The 18,201-nt window shown below is 38.4% G+C and overlaps 1 protein-coding gene across 4 annotated transcripts in view; it reads right to left on the bottom strand.

The window, feature by feature from the left end:
- Nucleotides 1-18,201, bottom strand: part of PLPPR1 (phospholipid phosphatase related 1) — a 299,720-nt gene that overhangs the window by 136,679 nt on the left and 144,840 nt on the right. For all 4 annotated transcript variants that reach the window (XM_088837738.1, XM_088837741.1, XM_088837739.1 and 1 more), the window contains exon 2: nt 8,407-8,511. In XM_088837738.1, coding sequence (XP_088693864.1) covers nt 8,407-8,469 — 63 coding nt within the window. In that variant the 5' untranslated portion in view covers nt 8,470-8,511. The remainder of the gene's footprint in view (nt 1-8,406; nt 8,512-18,201) is intronic.

The following is an 18,201-nucleotide window of genomic DNA, read 5'->3' as shown; positions in this document are numbered from 1 at the left end:
AGGAGAAAGTTCCCTCTTTCCATGTGACCAGGAGGCCAATGATTATCATGCCTACATACATGCAGTGAAAAGAACATAAGATATGAAGGTATGATGAATTAAAATCCCTATTGGCTGTGTGGCCTTGAGTAAGCCAATTAACTTCTCTGTATCTCAGTTTCTTCATTTTGAAATTTTAAAAGACATATTTCTATTGAAAAAAGTCAATATTTTCCTACTGATGTTTTTCAGGACTCCAGTTTTAGAACACCATGCAAATGTCAAATATGATATATTTAGTGATATAATGGGCTTCCCAGGTGGCTCAGTGGTAAAGAATCAGCCTGCCAATGCAGGAGATGCAGAAGATGAGGGTTCAATCCTTGAGTCAGGAAGATCCCCTGGAGAAGGAAATGGCAATCCACTACAGTATTCCTGCCTGGAAAACCCCATGGACAGAGGAACTTGGTGGGCTACAGTCCATGGAGTTGCAGAGTCTGACAAAACTTAGCGACTGAGCACAATAGTATAACACATTAGGGGATTTTAAAAAAATCTGAAATCTGACTAACTTACTTCATGAGATGCATGCAGACAGTCATATATTTCATTGAAATGTTGACAAGAGCAGAGCTGCTCTCATTCTGACCTCATCCCTGCTCTATTCAAAATTCCTTCATGGTATAGTTATCATTATCACTGTTAGATTACCAGTGAGTTTGCTCATCTTTTCTTATATTTCTTGGAGATTTATAACTCCCCCTCCCCTGGAGTTAGATTGGGCTTTTCATTAGTTTGAAAGGGTGGGTGGGAGGAGGAGTAGACCAGTAAGGAAAACAGGAGGAGGGTATGGTAAGGGGGTCAGAGAAAGAAGGGGCTGGGAGGTTCCCAGGCCCAACTCCTAGTTGGTCTTGGAGTCCAAGCATCTGAGTTTCCCCAGAACTATATTTCTTCCCCTCTTGATCTTTTGCTCTCTGGAGCCAGATTCATTTTTTTATTCCTAACTTCTTTTCCCCTCATGAAGATTTAACTGGGACCTTGATCCCAAAATATTCACCTTGGAGAGACTCAATGCTGAAGAACAGAGGAGACTTCATTCATTGGGAAGGGCATCTGATGACAAGGATAAAGGGTGATGGTTTAATTTTTAAAATCAATATTGATATTTTGATACTATGAAAAATAGATACCTAAAGATTGGCATTGTTCTTTTACCCCAGTACTGCAAACACTAGTCAAAATAATGATTAAATAAGGAAAAGCATGGGAAAGTACTTGATAATGTGCATTTATCACTGCAATTGTTAAAAAGACTATGGATTGTTCATTGCTTTTAAAACACCACATCCAATAACATCTCAATATATTCTAAAAACATTATACCCCTAAACCCAGCGATGTTGCATATTTGGGGATTAAAGTGCCAGACTTGCTCCCTAATTGTCAGGGTTTTAGTGTCTGTGTACGTGTGTGTTTGCTTAGTTTTATTTTTCATCTTTGCACTTTTTGTTTTCTGTTTTATAGTGGGTAGAACTTATTATTTAAAATTATTTTTGTGCTAACACTTTTTAACCACTTACTAATTGACAAGCACTTTCAGATGCATTACCTCATTTCTCAAAAGTGTTCAGGAAGGAGTTATTTTTATTTCCACTTCAAAGATGAAGCAACTGAGGGCCAAAGAAGGAACCCAAGTTTATAGAAGCAGTAAATGGCAGAGCCAGGACTCAAACTCACTGCTTCTGACATCAAGCTATTTTCTTGTTCTACTTTGAGGATAAGTTTTGATACTTTCTCCTTGTAAGAACCAGCAGTTTTATTTTTTTTTTTAAGGAGAAAAAGATCTCAATGTGACTTAAATATAAATGCAATTTAAGACTCAGAAACAAGGCAATCACAGCTGCTAAATCTTTGCACCTGCAAGTAAACAGCAGAAAGCAAAGTCAAGCAACCCTTCCTTTAAAATCGGAGGCACATGAAACAAGTGAGACATTGAAATGGCACTCATTGTCCAGAAATGACAAGGGGAAATTCCTTAACTTCTGGCCCTGGAGAAAGACACTCAGAATCAAGTTCTTGCAGAACTTCATGAGAGTATTTATCTTCAGTCTGGGATTTATGATGATCACCTAGTAGGTTCCAGCTGAGAAAAATGAGTTGTCAAGAAAAGGCAATAACAACTGCAAGTACAAGCAACCATCAAAATGATAAAACTGTCACGTTTGTACATATCAAGCAATGATTACATTCATTATATCCAACGCCTGATACTTAATACTGTCTGCCAAGGAAGCTAAGTTCCATTTAGAGTTTTCCTGTTAGCACAAATATGTTTGAAAGAGATTTGACTGAATTTTTCACAAGTTTAGAGAGCATGCAGTGAAACTATCTCAAAAGGTGTCCACTGATACTTGAAAAGATTTGCAAAAAGGGTATTTCAGCCCTAAGTGATTTGCAAAAATAGAGCTAGGTATTGATTTGGGGGACATGGGAGATCTCAAACAACTTGTGTTCTTATTTTTAGGGAAAAATTATACTTCAGTCACAAATTTGAGTGTCTTTTCCCCTCAGGGAGATTCTCCATTTTAGATCCTCAAGCATGAGAGGTATTGCTAAAATGTCAGAGAAAAGGGGATCAGAAATAGACTAAAAGGCAGAGAGGGAGGTAGGGAAGGCAGAGGGAGAGAGAGAGAAACAGGGACTAAGAATAAAAATCACAAAGAATATTTGATTATTTTTATCACTTTTTGGAAGCTACTTTGTTGTACATTTATCCTTACCCAAAATTAATATTATTGAGTTCAAGGAATAAAAATGAGGATGGGAAGTAGGTGTCCCCCTTGTCCTCATGTTATAGGCTGGTAAACTTCTACTGCTCTTCCTGCTGCCTCTGACTTTTCTAAGCTTTTGTCTAGTTCAGCATTTGCTCTACTACTTGCACTACTAGAGCAAGATCAGCAAAGAACCAAAAGCTGGCCAGAAGTATTATTGTGGACCAATTCGAATTTTAGTGATTCTGAAGTTCCCTCTCATTAGTGACAGGAAAGTTTTATTCTGGTCAATCACGTCATTATTTTCTTGTCAAGGGCTTTCCATTTAACAGGTTTTAGCCAGCATGGAAAGGTACATTTTAAGGATTAGCTGGAAGATGTACTTGAGGCATTTTTCTGAATTTCTAACATTCAAGGGCTTGGTTTCTGGAACCTACCTGCATTGCCCACTGCATATCATACTTCTCAATCTATTCTGCTGTCCTCCCACTGTTAATTCCCTCCTTTCAGCCCATCACTTTCTCTAGATACTCTCCTAATCTACAAACTTTGCCCTCTCTCCAGTGATATCTTAACCCCTCATTTTGGTTTGTGACATTCAAGGATTACCTAAAGCAATACTCTCCGGACATGGTACTACCCTGAGATATTTCCTTCTGCATGCTGCTTTGTCAGCCTCTCTACCACTGTTTCAGCCTTCTGGGTGGGTCTCAAACAAGCTTCTACTATATCAGCAAATTTGAATTTTAGAGGCTGGTTGGCATCTATTCTCTTCACCAACTACCACAAATAAAATTTTATGCTCATAGAGTTAAAATCACCAAGAAAATACACAAGAGAGCTCTTTTTGTCTCTCATCCCCACCCTCCATTCCCTACACATGTTAAACGTGGCCCAATAACCACAGACCTGCAAAAAACCTTGATGAGATACAAGTTACAGAAACCCAGTTAGTATGTCAAGTATGCAAACAAGGGCAAAACACACAATGACTTGGGGAAGAAAAATAAGTACTAAAAATATGAATGCTGAATGAGTGAATGCATTCATGGAAGAAAAAAAGTCATGCAAAGATTCTACCACAAACACCTACAAATGATGGTCAGCCTTTTTCTTTCTTTTTAATTCATAGATGAGTTGAATCCAAAAGGGTACTGAGAGCAGGAGTGGTAACTGAGTAAACCGATGACACAGTGAACCTGAATGGGAATAGAGAAGGGGTACATGGCAGTCTTAATAACAAGGTTTGGGTTTTAATGCCCATGAGGATAAGACATTCTAAGGACCTCAGTTGGAACTGAGACTGCTGTGTAAAAGCCAGAATTCCTGAAAGCTTGCTTTTGACGCTTCAGAGACAGTATTCTTTGTAAATCCACCTGCTGGCATAGGGAGACTACAAGGAAGATGAACTTTGATTAATAACTCTGTTGAATTATGAAAATTTGACTAATGAATATAGAAACATAAACCCAGGAGAAACATGCACATAAAATCTTTCCAAAGAAATACTCTTAAAACCTAAGGCCCACATGAATTATATAGAAGAAGAATTTTAGCTCTGCCAAGAATGAGATAAAAATAATTATAAAGAAACAATCCACTATGAGCTAGAGACAGCAGATTCAACATACTGGAGGATTAAATATCAGTAAATTCAGGGACATCCCTGGTGGTCCAGTGGCTAGGACTCCACACTCCCAATGCAGGAAGCCTGGGTTCAATAGCTTCAGGTGATAAAACTGTCTGAAAAAAATGTAAGAAATATACAGACACCAGTAAAACTAATAATAAAGTTTAGCAAAGTTTTTTCAAGAAAACTGGTAGAAAAATACCAATATTGTTTCTATAATGAAGAAACAAAACTGGAAATTGTAATCATCTCTCGTCATGCCACTGCTAGGTGTCAATCCAAGGAAAGCCCTTGTACACCTGCATACAGAGAGAGAAATAAGGATAATTTCTGCAAAAAAACAAAAAAAAGCTGTAAGGGTATAAAGCATTAAGAAAATAGGAAAGGATCAACCAAACCATCCCTCAGTCAGTCAGTTCAGTTCAGTCGCTCAGTCGTGTCCGATTCTCCGCGACCCCATGAATCACAGCACGCCAGGCCTCCCTATCCATCACCAACTCCCGGAGTTCACCCAAACTCATGTCCACAGAGTCGGTGATGCCATCCAGCCATCTCATTCTCCGTCGTCCCCTTCTCCTCCCGCCCCCAACCTTTCCCAGCATCAGAGTCTTTTCCAGTGAGTCAACTCGTCGCATGAGATGGCCAAAGTATTGCATCCCTCAGTAGGTATTGATATATATTCACATAAAGGGATAAAAGGCAACAATTAAAAGAATGACTTGAAAATCTGAATAAACTCAGAAACATAATGTTGAATGAAAAGGTAAGTTGCAAAAAGTAGATTAAATATGGTATCATTTATCTAAACTCTCCCTAAAATATAATTTATGAATATGTGGACACGTAGACATATAAGGATTATGCAGGAGGATAAAGCCTCTAACTTCACATACAAACAACTGACCCTAGAGCAATGCAGGCGTTAATCCATGTATAACTTATAGTCAGCCCTCCATATCTAAGATTCCTCCACATCCACAGATTCAATCAACCATGGGCTCTTAGTACTGTAGTATTTACTATTGAAAAACATCTGAATATAAGTGGAATTGTACAGTCCAAATCCACAATGTTTAGGGTCAACTGTAGTTACTTCTGCGTCTAGAACAACAGGACTTCAGCCATATCTGGAATATTTTACATTCCATGAAAAAAATATCTGAAGCACATGTAGCAAATTTTAAGATTTGGTCTTGATGGTAGGTACAGTGATGTCTGCTATATTATTTTCTCTGTTTGAATTACTTCATAATTAAAAAATAACAGTGGAAAGATACTTATTGATCATGTTGACATTTTTACCAAGTTATACTTTTATCAAGTTTTCTGATATCCCTGTTATAATGCCTGGAATAATGTAGCTAAACAATAAATATTTTCTTTTATTTCATTTATTTTGTTCCCATTGGATCTTACTCAAACTTTTGTTGCCCAATCTCAGAAGAAAGTTATTTATTGTTTTTAACATTTGACTCCCTTCACCCATTTCTGTCCTTCTCACTGTGCCCCCACATCTGGAAACCACAAATCTGCTCCGTATTTATAAGCTTTTATTTTCCTTTTTAGATTCCACATATGTATTCCACATATTTAGATTCAAAAATCATAAAGTATTTGTCTTTAGCTGGTTTCACTTAGCATAATGCCCTTGAGATCCATATATGCTATCACAAGTGACAGTATCTTAATTCTTTTTGATGGCTGAATAATATTTCATTGGGGGAAAATATATATATATATATATACACCACACACACACACACACATATCTACAAACCACAATTGCACTATCCATTAATCTATTGTCAGACACTTAGGTTGCTTCTATACCTTGATTATTATAAATAGTGCAGCAACAAACATGGGGTGTTTATAACAACAAGCGTTTGATGAATGAAATACATGAGGATCATGAAAGCCACTTTTCACCTCTTTCCGTTTCAGTTTCTACTTTATTCTATTGATACTTCATTTCCTCTTTTTCTTTCTCCTCTTTTCAGAGAAGTCACTGATATGTCTTAAACTTCTATGCAAAGTAAGAACAATAATACAGCAAGATAAAGAAGAAACTACCTTTTCTTTCCAAGGTTTTTAGACTTATGTTTGTGTCAGGTTAAGGCATAGAAAGATTAATTGATGTCTTCTGTGGTTTGCTCTACTTGTCAAGCTCATCATTCACAGACTAGAGGCCTGACAATCTTTAGACACAGAGCTTCCAGCCAATAAATTCAGCCGCTTACTTTAAGGTTTGGTTCCTGTTCAACTTTTAAGAAAATTTAAAATAAAACTGCTACCATGATGATGGACATGGGTTTGGGTGGACTCTGGGAGTTGGTGATGGACAGGGAGGCCTGGCGTGCTGCGGTTCATGGGGTCACAAAGAGTTGGACATGACTGAGCGACTGAACTGAACCAGGAGGATAAGGATGATGACAGATGACTTATTCTAAATCTCCTCTAGTTCACTTTGAAATTTTATTTTTGTTGTGACAAAATAACAGGGTTTTAACAACATTGAAAACCAGCGTCAAACTCTTCGATCCTTTTCCCATGATCAGTGGGAGAAAGGGCTCCTTTTTATTCATCACAATTTCAATATGAACAACAGTAACTAGAACCCACAATAGATATAATATAGAGTTATTGTCTGAAAGGAGTTATTCTTGACCTTGTATGGCAAGTATTACGAATATATGCTTGTGTTTAAAGATGAGTTCCTTGTTTACCCTTTCAAAGATATAGCTTGAGTCTGAGTATCTTAACTTATATCAACACTTCTGTCCCAATGTAATCTCTGTTTCCACCTGGTTTTGCAATACAAATAGGTTCACAGATATCACCAGAAAATAAATCATCAAGTAATAGTTGTCCATCTAAACTACCAAGGGATATCGATAAAGTGAAACTTGAGGATCAGCCAAACATTATTATTTGGCCCAGATAATATACAACTGAATATATAGACAGCTACAGTTATTTCAAGAGCTAGAAGATAAAAAAACAAAAATTTATTGATTCATAGGTTGTGGTTAAACAACACATGCACCAGTACATTTTTGCTAGCATCAGTAATAGTTTAACTAAGTTATACAGGTAATAAAATGGATCAACATGTATATTCCTCCCATACTCAAAGCCAAAAATGTTCCCTGCCCAATTATGTAAGAACATGCTACAGTCGATCCTTAGGATGGAGAGACTACACAAGCTGTCACCAGAAAGGAAACTCAGGACATTTACTTTTCAGCTCTTCACATCATCATATTTTAAACACAATTTTCTGGATAAAAACCAATGTGTTAGATGCCCTTTCTCTTGAAGAAAGCAGAAATAATATCATCTCTGGCAAATCAACACCTCATTTTGTGAAAACCTGGAGTAGCTTTTTTTCATTATTCCAAATTACCTAAAATTTTCACATCTTTGTCTTTTCTATAACAAACATTATGGAAAGGGAGGTACAGTGGGGAAAGGATGCCAAGAAGTTTAACCAAAAGACGCTAGAGAAGTTGTTTGCTGGCACAAAGTTGGGGCATCTCAACAAAATCATTTAAAACCCAAAGAAACTGCACACGATATAAGTTCTCAATATCCCAGTAAAAAAAAAAAAAATGCCCAGTGAAGATAATTAACTCTAAGAAATTTTCTTCTTTATATTGGATCCATGGCCAAAGGTCATTAACATCATCTATAAACCTTGTTTATTGAATTCTTGAAATATGATATTGATTTTTTTAAAGAAACAATTTAATCAAAATGCTACATTCATAATTAATAATATATTCAAATCACCACTGAAAATAAATCTAGTAAGACACAATTATTTTGGACCCCACAGATGAATTTTCTTGTTCTATGGCTTCCTATTTAAGAAACACATTGCATAACTTATTCTTTACCAATGTTTCTGCTATAAAAGTTTCATTATCAATCATAAGATTAAATAATTCTATAAAATAATCCAAGTTCTCAGCATAAAACTGCTTCAATTCCAGTTTTTCTGTAAAGGTAAATAAATACACCTACCTCAACAAATATAAAACACGGGATGATGGAATAACTTCGTTGAGTGTTGTTTCCTACAGCCATTTCTTACATGTAGCAAGGCTGTACCGTTTAAAACTGTCCAGGCTGAAATAGAAATAGATGGCATGGTGTAAGAACCATATGTTTAGAAGTCCCTTAGGTATGCACATAAAAATATCAGCTGCCCTCTAGATAAGCAAGCTGTGTGCAAACAAGGCAAAATACTGATCTACAGCACAGTCAAATCAGATTAACAATGAGTCCAGAGAAAAGAAACTAAGGTTTACTAACCATAAACAGTCTCTGAGCCTAAATGACCAAGCAGGGAGCCCCTGTGCACACAGATACAGTGAACAGAATTTTAATCGCCTGGAGCTGCACAGTGTCTGAACCCAGGAGATTGTGCTCATGCCACAAACGCAATTTTTGCTACAACACATTTGTTACTGTCCATTCTGCATGAACCTCTTCCGTGCCTGATCCCTGCAGTTTGCAGTCTAAGGATTTGTTCATTTTTGCCTTTGCCTCTTCCTTTGGAGCTGACATTTAGGACTGAGGCACTAATCCCTGACTTCCTTTCTTAACCACCCTTTGCCCTTGCTCCCTTGACTACAGTGCTCCTCGCTATTTTGGATTAATACATCACTGATCCCTCTCACTGGGTTCCCTCAGCCATGTCTCTGTGTGTGTGTGTGTGTGTGTGTGTTCTAAACACAAAACATTGACACCATAAACATTCTCCTGTAAGAATGGTGTAGTTGGGCAACAGCAGATTATTTTAAGTATTTGTTAGAACTCTTCTGTCCTACTTTGAACTGAAGATAGTTGTGTATTAGATCAGTTAATTTTGGTTCTTTCTTAATAACAACAAAATAGAGATTCTAGGCTTTTCTGAAACTTCCATGGCCCAATAAAAAGAATTTTCCACTAAACCTTTCATTCTCTATTCAAAGCAATACTTAATATGTTTCAGGTAACTGCTCCTGAGAATTATTTTCTGTTTGTTCTGTTTCTGTGTCAGACTTCCCAATAGTTCTTACGGACTGTGGTAAGAAAAGTAGTACAGGGACTACTGGCCCATGCAACTGACTGCATTTTTTCTTAAAGGTCATGAATTAATGTTTTTTTTAACTCTGTCTTTACGCCCATTCTTATTTTTTTCCAAGATAAAACTTTAAAAAACATTTCTTTCTCTTTATGAAAAACCAGCTTTCAATTGTTGACTAAAACTTTCTCTGATCAAATTTAATATCATGTGCAATATTAAGTCCACATCAATAATAGTGCTTATTTAATTTTTAGGCAGCTTAAATTTTTCTATTAAAATTGAATATTATCTGTTATAAAATACTCCTAATAAATCTTTAATTTACCATTTTATTTCATAATTTAGGAATAAATAATATATCTTACAATTAGAAAGAAACTCATAAATAGAACACATTTGAGTTGATTTGGCAACCATGTATTGGTTTCATTTTACCCTTACTTAACCCAAGTATCTTAGAATTCATTTATCAGTATTTATGATTTTTTTAACTTTTTGTTTTATATTGGAGTATAGCCAATTAATAATGTGATACGTTAGTATTTATGATTTAGATGAGACCTACTGTTAGCATCAACTAAATACAGTGCCTTATATCTGAAAAGTAAATTAAGTTTTTAATCACCTTGAAGTAGGTAGGGGCACCTGAAAAACAAAGGCATCAGACACACCCAGTATTTTAGATGGCCTCTCCATACAATTCATAAAAAATAGCAATGAAATGGAGAATACAACACAAGCTTTGGGATATCACATAAAATTCACCTTTCTCTTCACCCTTCTGGTTCAAAACACAACCTAGCTTTTTACACATTTATGAAGACTAAATACATACACATATATATGCACACATATGTATCTATGTATGTGTATTATACATAATTAGTAATTTACTATAATGAGGTTTCTTTCACATATAATTCACTCATTTCAAGTATACAATTCAATGATATTTTAGTAAATTTACCAAGTTGTACAATGATGAACACAAAACAATTTTAGCACTTTTTCCTTCACCCCCAAAGAATTCTCATTCCCGTCATCACCTCACTCACCCCTCTCCAGCCCAGCTAGTCACTAATCTACCTCTCTGTCTCTGCTGCTGTTGCTGCTAAGTCACTTCAGTCGTGTCCGACTCTGTGCAACCCCATAGACAGCAGCCCACCAGGCTCCCCCGTCCCTGGGATTCTCCAGGCAAGAACACTGGAGTGGGTTGCCATTTCCTTCTCCAGTGCATGAAAGTGAAAGTGAAAGTGAAGCTGCTCAGTCCTGTACTAGTTTGCATTCCCACCAACAATGTAAAAGGGTTCCCTTTTCTCCACACCCTCTCCAGCATTTATTGCTTGTAGACTTTTGGATAGCAGCCATTCTGACTGGCATGAAATGGTACCTCATTGTGGTTTTGATTTGCATTTCTCTGATTATGAGGGATGTTAGCATCTTTTCATGTGTTTGTTAGCCATCTGTATGTCTTCTTTGGAGAAATGTCTGTTTAGTTCTTTGACCCATTTTTTGATTGGGTCATATATTTTTCTGGAATTGAGCTGAAGGAGCTGCTTGTATATTTTGGAGATTAATTCTTTGTCAGTTTTTTCATTTGCTATTATTTTCTCCCATTCTGAAGGCTGTCTTTTCACCTTGCTTAGAGTTTCCTTTTCTGTGCAGAAGCTTTTAATTTTAATTAGGTCCCATTTGTTTATTTTTGCTTTTATTTCCAATATTCTGGGAGGTGGGTCATGGGGGATCCTGCTGTGATTTATGTCAGAGAGTGTTTTGCCTATGTTCTCCTCTAGAACACTCCCTAACACCATACACAAAAATAAACTCAAAATGGATTAAAGATCTAAATGTAAGACCAGAAACTGTTATATTTCTTAATTCGAAATTTCCATTTGATTTTTCTTTCTATTTTCTATTCCTTTGCTGAAACTCTTTCTTTGCTGAGACTATTTTTTCGTTTCAAGCATGTCTACAATTATTTATTAGAGCATTTTTTATGATGGCCACTTAAATTTTTGTCAGACAGTTCTATATCATCTTGTTTTAGGTGTCTGTTAATGATCTGTTCTTGTTCAGTTTGCCATTTTCCTGGTTCTTGGTATGCAGAGTGATTTTTTATTGACCTTGGGTTGTTACATTATAAGACTAAAGATCCTGTTGAAAGCTTGTCTTTTTACACGTCCTCTGACACTCCTCCAGTAGATACAGGGAATGTCACCTTGTTACTGCCACATGAAGGTAGAAGTCCAGTTCTCTACCTGGCCCCCGATGATAGCTAGTTGATGAGTGGCCTCTTTTACTAGGCAACAGGACAGTGCAGGCTCCTCAGTAAGGCCCACTGATACCACCAGGCTGGGAGAGGGTTACATACCTCTTTATTGCTCCCCACACAGCCTCCACTGACACTGTGGTTTTGCTAATGCTGTGTAATGGTAAAACTGAATTTCCACTAGGCTCACTCTGATACCACTCCAGTGAGGAGGAAGTACGGGTGCCTCATTACTGCCTGATGGGGGTTGAAGTCTAGGCTCCTCCCGTGTTCTCCCCTGACACTGTGGAACAGGGGTGGGGGCCTACTCGTTATTGGCCAGCATGAATTAAAGTCTTGGCTCCCTACTTGGCCTTCTCTGATATAACCCCAGCAGAAGTTTGGAGGAGTCTCCTTATAGCCTGGCAAGGGCAGAAGTCCAGGGTCTCTGCATAGACTTTGCTGATAGAGACAGAGGTAGGACTGCAGTTTTTTTCTGTGGTTTTGGATATAGTCAAAGGGTTATTTTCTAAAAGTTTTCTGCACTGCTAAGCTGCCGTTTTCCCAGTGCTTTGGCTAGAAAAGCAGCAGCTTTTCTTGGGGCTGTTTCATCTGAGAGTATCAGTATCCCAATGTGCTAGCTTCTCTGATATTCAGTCAGATACGAGGCAAAAAGAAATCTTGGGAACTCAATATTGTGCTGGTTCTTATGTAAAGCCTCCACCAGTCCACCATTCCTTCCTCTGAACTTTGTCTGTTTACATGTAACATTCAAGATTTTTGGTTGAAATCGTGGGAGGAATGGGGAAAGTACATCTCACTCCATCCTTTCAGAAGAAGTCATTAGAAGTCTTTTTAAAGGAGCACCGCAATGGTGGGAACCAAAGTTCTCATGTAGCCCAGCCCTGTTATGTTCTCATGAATTTGAGTCTTTGTGCCCAAGGTTTCAAAATATCAGAATAGCAACATTTTTTTTTTTTATTTGTGAGTTCCTAATTCATGCCTGGTATCCCATTAGGCACAACTAGAAGTAATGAATTAGCCAAACACTCCGTATTTAAGGGGCTAATAGTCACCAAGAAAAGGCTGTTATACTTGTTTGTATATTTTTCGATCAGTTATAAGAGGGATAATGGCAGCATGGATGACCAATTCTAACTCTGGAGGTCGGGAGTTATCCAATTGGCAGAGCAGATACACTGTTTGGGACTCACAATACTTTTAGAAGCCTATGAAAATGATTTCTTTTAAAATAATAAATGTTTAGGTTAGGTACAAAAATATTTAACATATTATTAAATTCAGTTTTACACCAATTCAACTGTAAAATATAAATTTTAATTTTAATAGAGAAAGGGGTCCACAAAGGCAAAATTGCTTAGAGTCCACAAAAGTAATGAGATAGTCCTCGTTGGGAGAAAGTTAAAGAAAAGTTTCTTAGAGGAGAAGGCTATTTAAGTTGTTTAAAATAAAGGTAGCTGCTCCCCTATCAGAGGAGGACAAGTGAAGTATTTTTAGCTAAAGCGAACAGCAAGAGCTAAGGCTCCAAAGATATAAGTTGACTTAACATACTTTTGCGAAGCTAAAAACACCACCAGCTCAAATGTATGAAAACATTCAAGGTGTTACCAAAATTTGTTTATGTACATGTAGAATTTTACGCACAAACTCAGAAGTTAGAAGACCTCAAGGATAAGAAACACAAGGTTGGTCCATTTCTATATCAGATAGGAGCATGGGGAAAAAAGAGAATATTGACAGACTACTCTTTCCTACTAATTAACTGAGAGCTCTTCATTTCTAGGCGGTAAGTACATTATATATCAGACCTGTCCAATAAAGGAGTCAATGACATCTCATGTGTTTCCACTGGATTTTCCATGTAATTCCCTTTTGCTCATGAGAAGTGTAACAATTCTTCGTCAATCCAGGACAAATGCACAAATAATGGCTGATTATAAAGAATCTGTTTCAGTGAGACTCAGAATGGGTATGGATGGAGTACAGTGACAGATGAGGATAAACCTCACTGATTTCTATGTTATGCAAAGTTAGCTCCAGTTGACCAGCCAAATGAAATATCAACAGCAAGCAACAAAAATGCCCTTGAGAAAGAGTCCCCATGATTTAGTGGACATTCTGCCCAGCCTTGGTGTGAATCCAATATTTTCAGTGGCCAAAGTCACAGCCTGAGGTTCTTCTCAGCAGCCCAGAGTCTATGATTTTAGGGATGCTAGATCTTGCTCTTTTTATACAGAATATTTTAAGCTAATTTTGCTCAAAATGCCATGGTGATTCCCTTCAAAGTTAGGATGATATGAATTAATTGAGTTCACTAAAACAAAAGTCTAAAAAACAAATAGGTAACAACAAGGCCACCAAAAGGTATTTTTATGAGTAACCCCAAGAATTCTGCACTCTGAGGCCACACTGATTTAGGACAGTGTTTCTCAACCCCATCACTGTTGATATTGTGGGCTTCATAATTCTTTGTTGTGAGGGGCTGTCCTGAGCATCATTAGATGTTTAGTTAAATCCCTGGCCTCTACCCACAAGATGCCAATGGTAGTAACCCTCCCCCTCAAATATTGTAACAACTAAAAATGCCTCTAGACATTGCCAATTATTCCCCTCCAAGATGGGAAGGAGCAGGGGATGGAACCAGACCTGGGAGAGAACCATTAATTTTAAAGGATTGAAAGCAGAGGCCCTAGGACATTCAAATTTTTGAGCTGATGAAGAACTTGCTTCACTAAGGATAAAGACCACATTTTAGCACAAGGGGACAAACCTATTGCTGGTTAGTTCCTAACAGAGGGAAATATGGAAACTGCTGAGATGTCTTATCGGCATTTGGGGGGAAACAAAGGGCATCTCATATCAGAGACCATGAATGGAGTGATAAGAAAGCTATTATAAATGGTATTACTACCACTTTGAACCTCTAAAGAAAGCAGGGCTGTTTTATACATTGAGGCCTTTAGGCCCAATTCCTAGGGCTGACGAGTTAAACAGTCCATGAGAATATATAAGAAATAAACAAAAATGGCACCAAAGCTCTGTAAAATCCAATGAATATGTACATGTATACCTAAAAATGTAAAATTCTTGCAATTTTGTTACTCAATTTAGTGTTAACAATCTGAAAGTGATTTACAGGCAAAATTCTTAATTCTAAAAATTCCTTTGCAAAGAACCTTTAATTGTAAAATTAGTGACTCAGAAAAATGATTTCCAAAGAACAGTCATAAAAATCTTTTCATTTTGCCACAAAATAAAGATGTACTGTCAGATCATTCATTATGTGTTTATCTTTGTATGGAGTGAGGTCTCAAAAAGTGAGTGTCAAAAACAAGCTTAAACAACCTTAAAATAGCCCTGGAGGGATTCTACTTTCAGCCAAGCGAAAGTAACTAAGACTGGATTTCATGCCTGGCACCACTGAAAAATAGAGACAAAATAAATGAGCCGATGGTATTCAAGGCATTGGCTGTGAGGCAGTGAAGGGCAGTGATCCCTGAAAGATGGGAACAAACAGAGGCAAGCCCCGCACTTGCCCTCGCTTACTGCCTGGAGGGTGTCTCCAGCCCAGGGCACAGAGAGGAAAACCCAGAAGAATGGCCTGTGGTCTCCCTGAGCTGAGCAGACAGCACCAGGAATGTGGGGAGGCCCAAGTGACTGGAGTTCACAAGGCAGAGGGCCAGAGAGGAGAGTTCTGCACAGAGAGAGTTGGGTTGCCCTGCTGAGGGGCCCCTAGGCGCAGGGGTCCCCAACCTCCAGGATCTAATGCCTGGTGAGCTGAGGTGGAGCTGATGTAATCGTAATAGAAATAAAGTGCACAAAAAATGCAATGTGTTTAAATCATTTTGAAACCACACCCTCCAACCCCCAGTCTGTGAAAAAATTGTCTTGCATGAAATCTATCCCTGGTGCCAAAAAGGTTGGGGGTCTCTGAGAATTTTTGGCAGAGTACTAATGAGCACGGGAGAAACCAGCTAAGGCCGGGAGGGAAACCATTCAAAAGGATTAGAGTGAAATTATCATCAGGGCTCATGCAAGGCCAAGAATGCTTCCTCTTCCCACCAACCCAAATGAAAAGATACCGAACTCATCAGAGAGAAGGTAGAAGACTTCAGTTTAGGTTAATTAATTACTCCGATATGAAAACATTCCTTATCCAGGAACCACAAGTATTCCTTATAGAGTTTTTTTTTCTTTGTTATAGGATACTGAAAATTTACTGAGATTCTGGGCCATTGAATGACATGTTTTTCCCCAGTGTCAGGGGGCCCCAGAAGCAAGAATATCCATGACTCAGGTCACATCAAAGGAACCTCTGACATGAGTTTTACAACACTCAATGTGGGGAAACTTTCTAGGATTTATTCAAAATTGGGTTGATGTAGGATTGAAATGAGATTATGTCTAGCAAGGGGAAAAATAAGACTTTTTTCTACATGATCCGTATCTTAATTAGAGGTACAGCAGAGGGGATTAGAGTAGAAAAGGGAAAATTAAAAGGCAAAAAATGAGTTGTGTGAGTTACATTTCATTTGGTTCCCCCGCACTAAGGGTGAGCCAGAATCCCCTAATCCAGCTCATCTTTAACACATGTTAAATAGGCATTAACTTCCCTGGTGGCTCTGAGCTGCCCCTCACTGTTCTGGATCATTTCTATTTAGTACATTATCTCCAACCAGCATCGCAGTAGGCATTTAATTTCTTGGAGCTGGAAAACCTATGGGGTTTTTTTTGAAAGCAACTAAGACATTAAGAGATAGGAACAAATCAAATGAGATTGTAGATGAGTGTAAAAGAGATTTCATCACAAGATGATGTGGGATTTAAGACTGTACCACTTAGACTTCCAAGAGAAATGCTGTACTCTGTTCAATTTTAGAGATGCTTTTCAAAGCTTGTAAAGATGCCAAAGTGAAAACCCTGCATTAAGGACAGCAGCACTGACACCCTCTCTCTCTGTCCAGTCTCTCCCCTTCACAGTGTCTCACTCACAGCTGGATCCATGGTCCAGCCCTTGAGCTAGCCCAGCATAAGGCAGAGATGCAAAGAACGTGAGACCTACAATACAGGGAACTCTAGAGTTCAGTCAAATCTTTACAAAATAAAAACTTGGGGGGGGGTGGTCTGTGAGGATGCCAGGGCCCCAGATTGGTCTTGAGTGGCTTCTCAGACCCAGGGATAATTCCAGTTCCCTCTGGGCTCCCATATAACATTAGCCAGGTCTGTATGACCAGCCACTGCTGCTTAAATCTGATGAATCTCTCTCATATCTCAATCTCTTTTCAGGTCTGCCTGCACACTCCCGTCTGAACTTCACACAGTAACTAGGACGCAGATGCCCATTTATCTAGGTGAGTTCTTTGAACCTACAAGTTATACCTGGTTCACACTTTAGCCCTAGTCCTGAATGGATAGTCTGTAAGACAACCACTGCCCCTTGCTACCAGGGGACGACTTGACACCTAGGAGTACCAACGATGGACCTCTCACAACTAAGGCAGAAGACGGCCTGGCTAATGACTGAGCTTGTTAAATATTTTTGACTATGTTAAATCTTTCTAGTCTCATTTTGTATCAATCTTCACCCCATGCCCATCCCCAGCCTCCTGGTACTCCAGCCACTCACTCCGTTTCTGCAACATGCTAAGCTCTTTCTCACCTCTGGACTTTCTCAAGCACTCCAGCATGGAGTGCCTAAGCCACTCAGCTCTGTCGTCTGATTTCACATCTGCCCTGGGTCCACTCCTTACTCCTGACCCAGTCCTCACCTGGGTCTTGGTCAGTCCTTTCCAGGTCCTGCATGAACTCAACGGTATAGCCATTTGACCCACCTCAACTAGCTAAGACCCACTATACCTTGGACCCAAAAAGCAGTGAAGAATAAAGTGTCTGAAAGTCCTAGAAATCAAAACATAAACCAGAACACATTTTAAAACGTAAAACTGAAAGGGGAAATCATTCCACTGGATTCTACCTCTGGTCCTTTTGAGTGTTAAAAAACATAACAAAACTGCTTCAGACGGCTGCTTTAAAAGGTACATGCCTCCAAGGTAAAAGTGTAAATTGGAAAAAATGAATCCAAATCTACCCAAAAGGAAGCCAACTCTGTTACAGACTGATCCTCTAAAAACAAGGCACACGAGGATGACTCAGATCACCAAGCTCAGTAGGTGACCTGAGACAACTGGAGGAAAGCAGAGAGCTTGCGAATGTCATACTCGCTGATGGGAACAAGGACCCAGGGCCATCCGATGGGCCACCACGAGGAGAGCTGCTCAACAGATAACAAGACAGTGCCCAGACCAGGTCATTCCCTAATGTCTTTTTCAATTCAATTCAGTTGATGCTGTTTACCCCTAATTTTCCACTAGGAAAAAAAAAAAAAAAAAAGCTGGAGTAGTAGGACTCAAAGAGTTTTTCTTAATTACAAAGCAGAAGTTACTGTTTCTTTCGATAAAATCAAAGGCTAGAAGGAAAG

Source organism: Moschus berezovskii, chromosome 7, assembly GCF_049115385.1.
Source record: "Moschus berezovskii isolate FMDL1 chromosome 7, NW_MosBer_1.0, whole genome shotgun sequence".
NCBI lineage: Eukaryota > Metazoa > Chordata > Mammalia > Artiodactyla > Moschidae > Moschus > Moschus berezovskii.
This window is presented reverse-complemented; position numbering and strand designations above follow the sequence as displayed.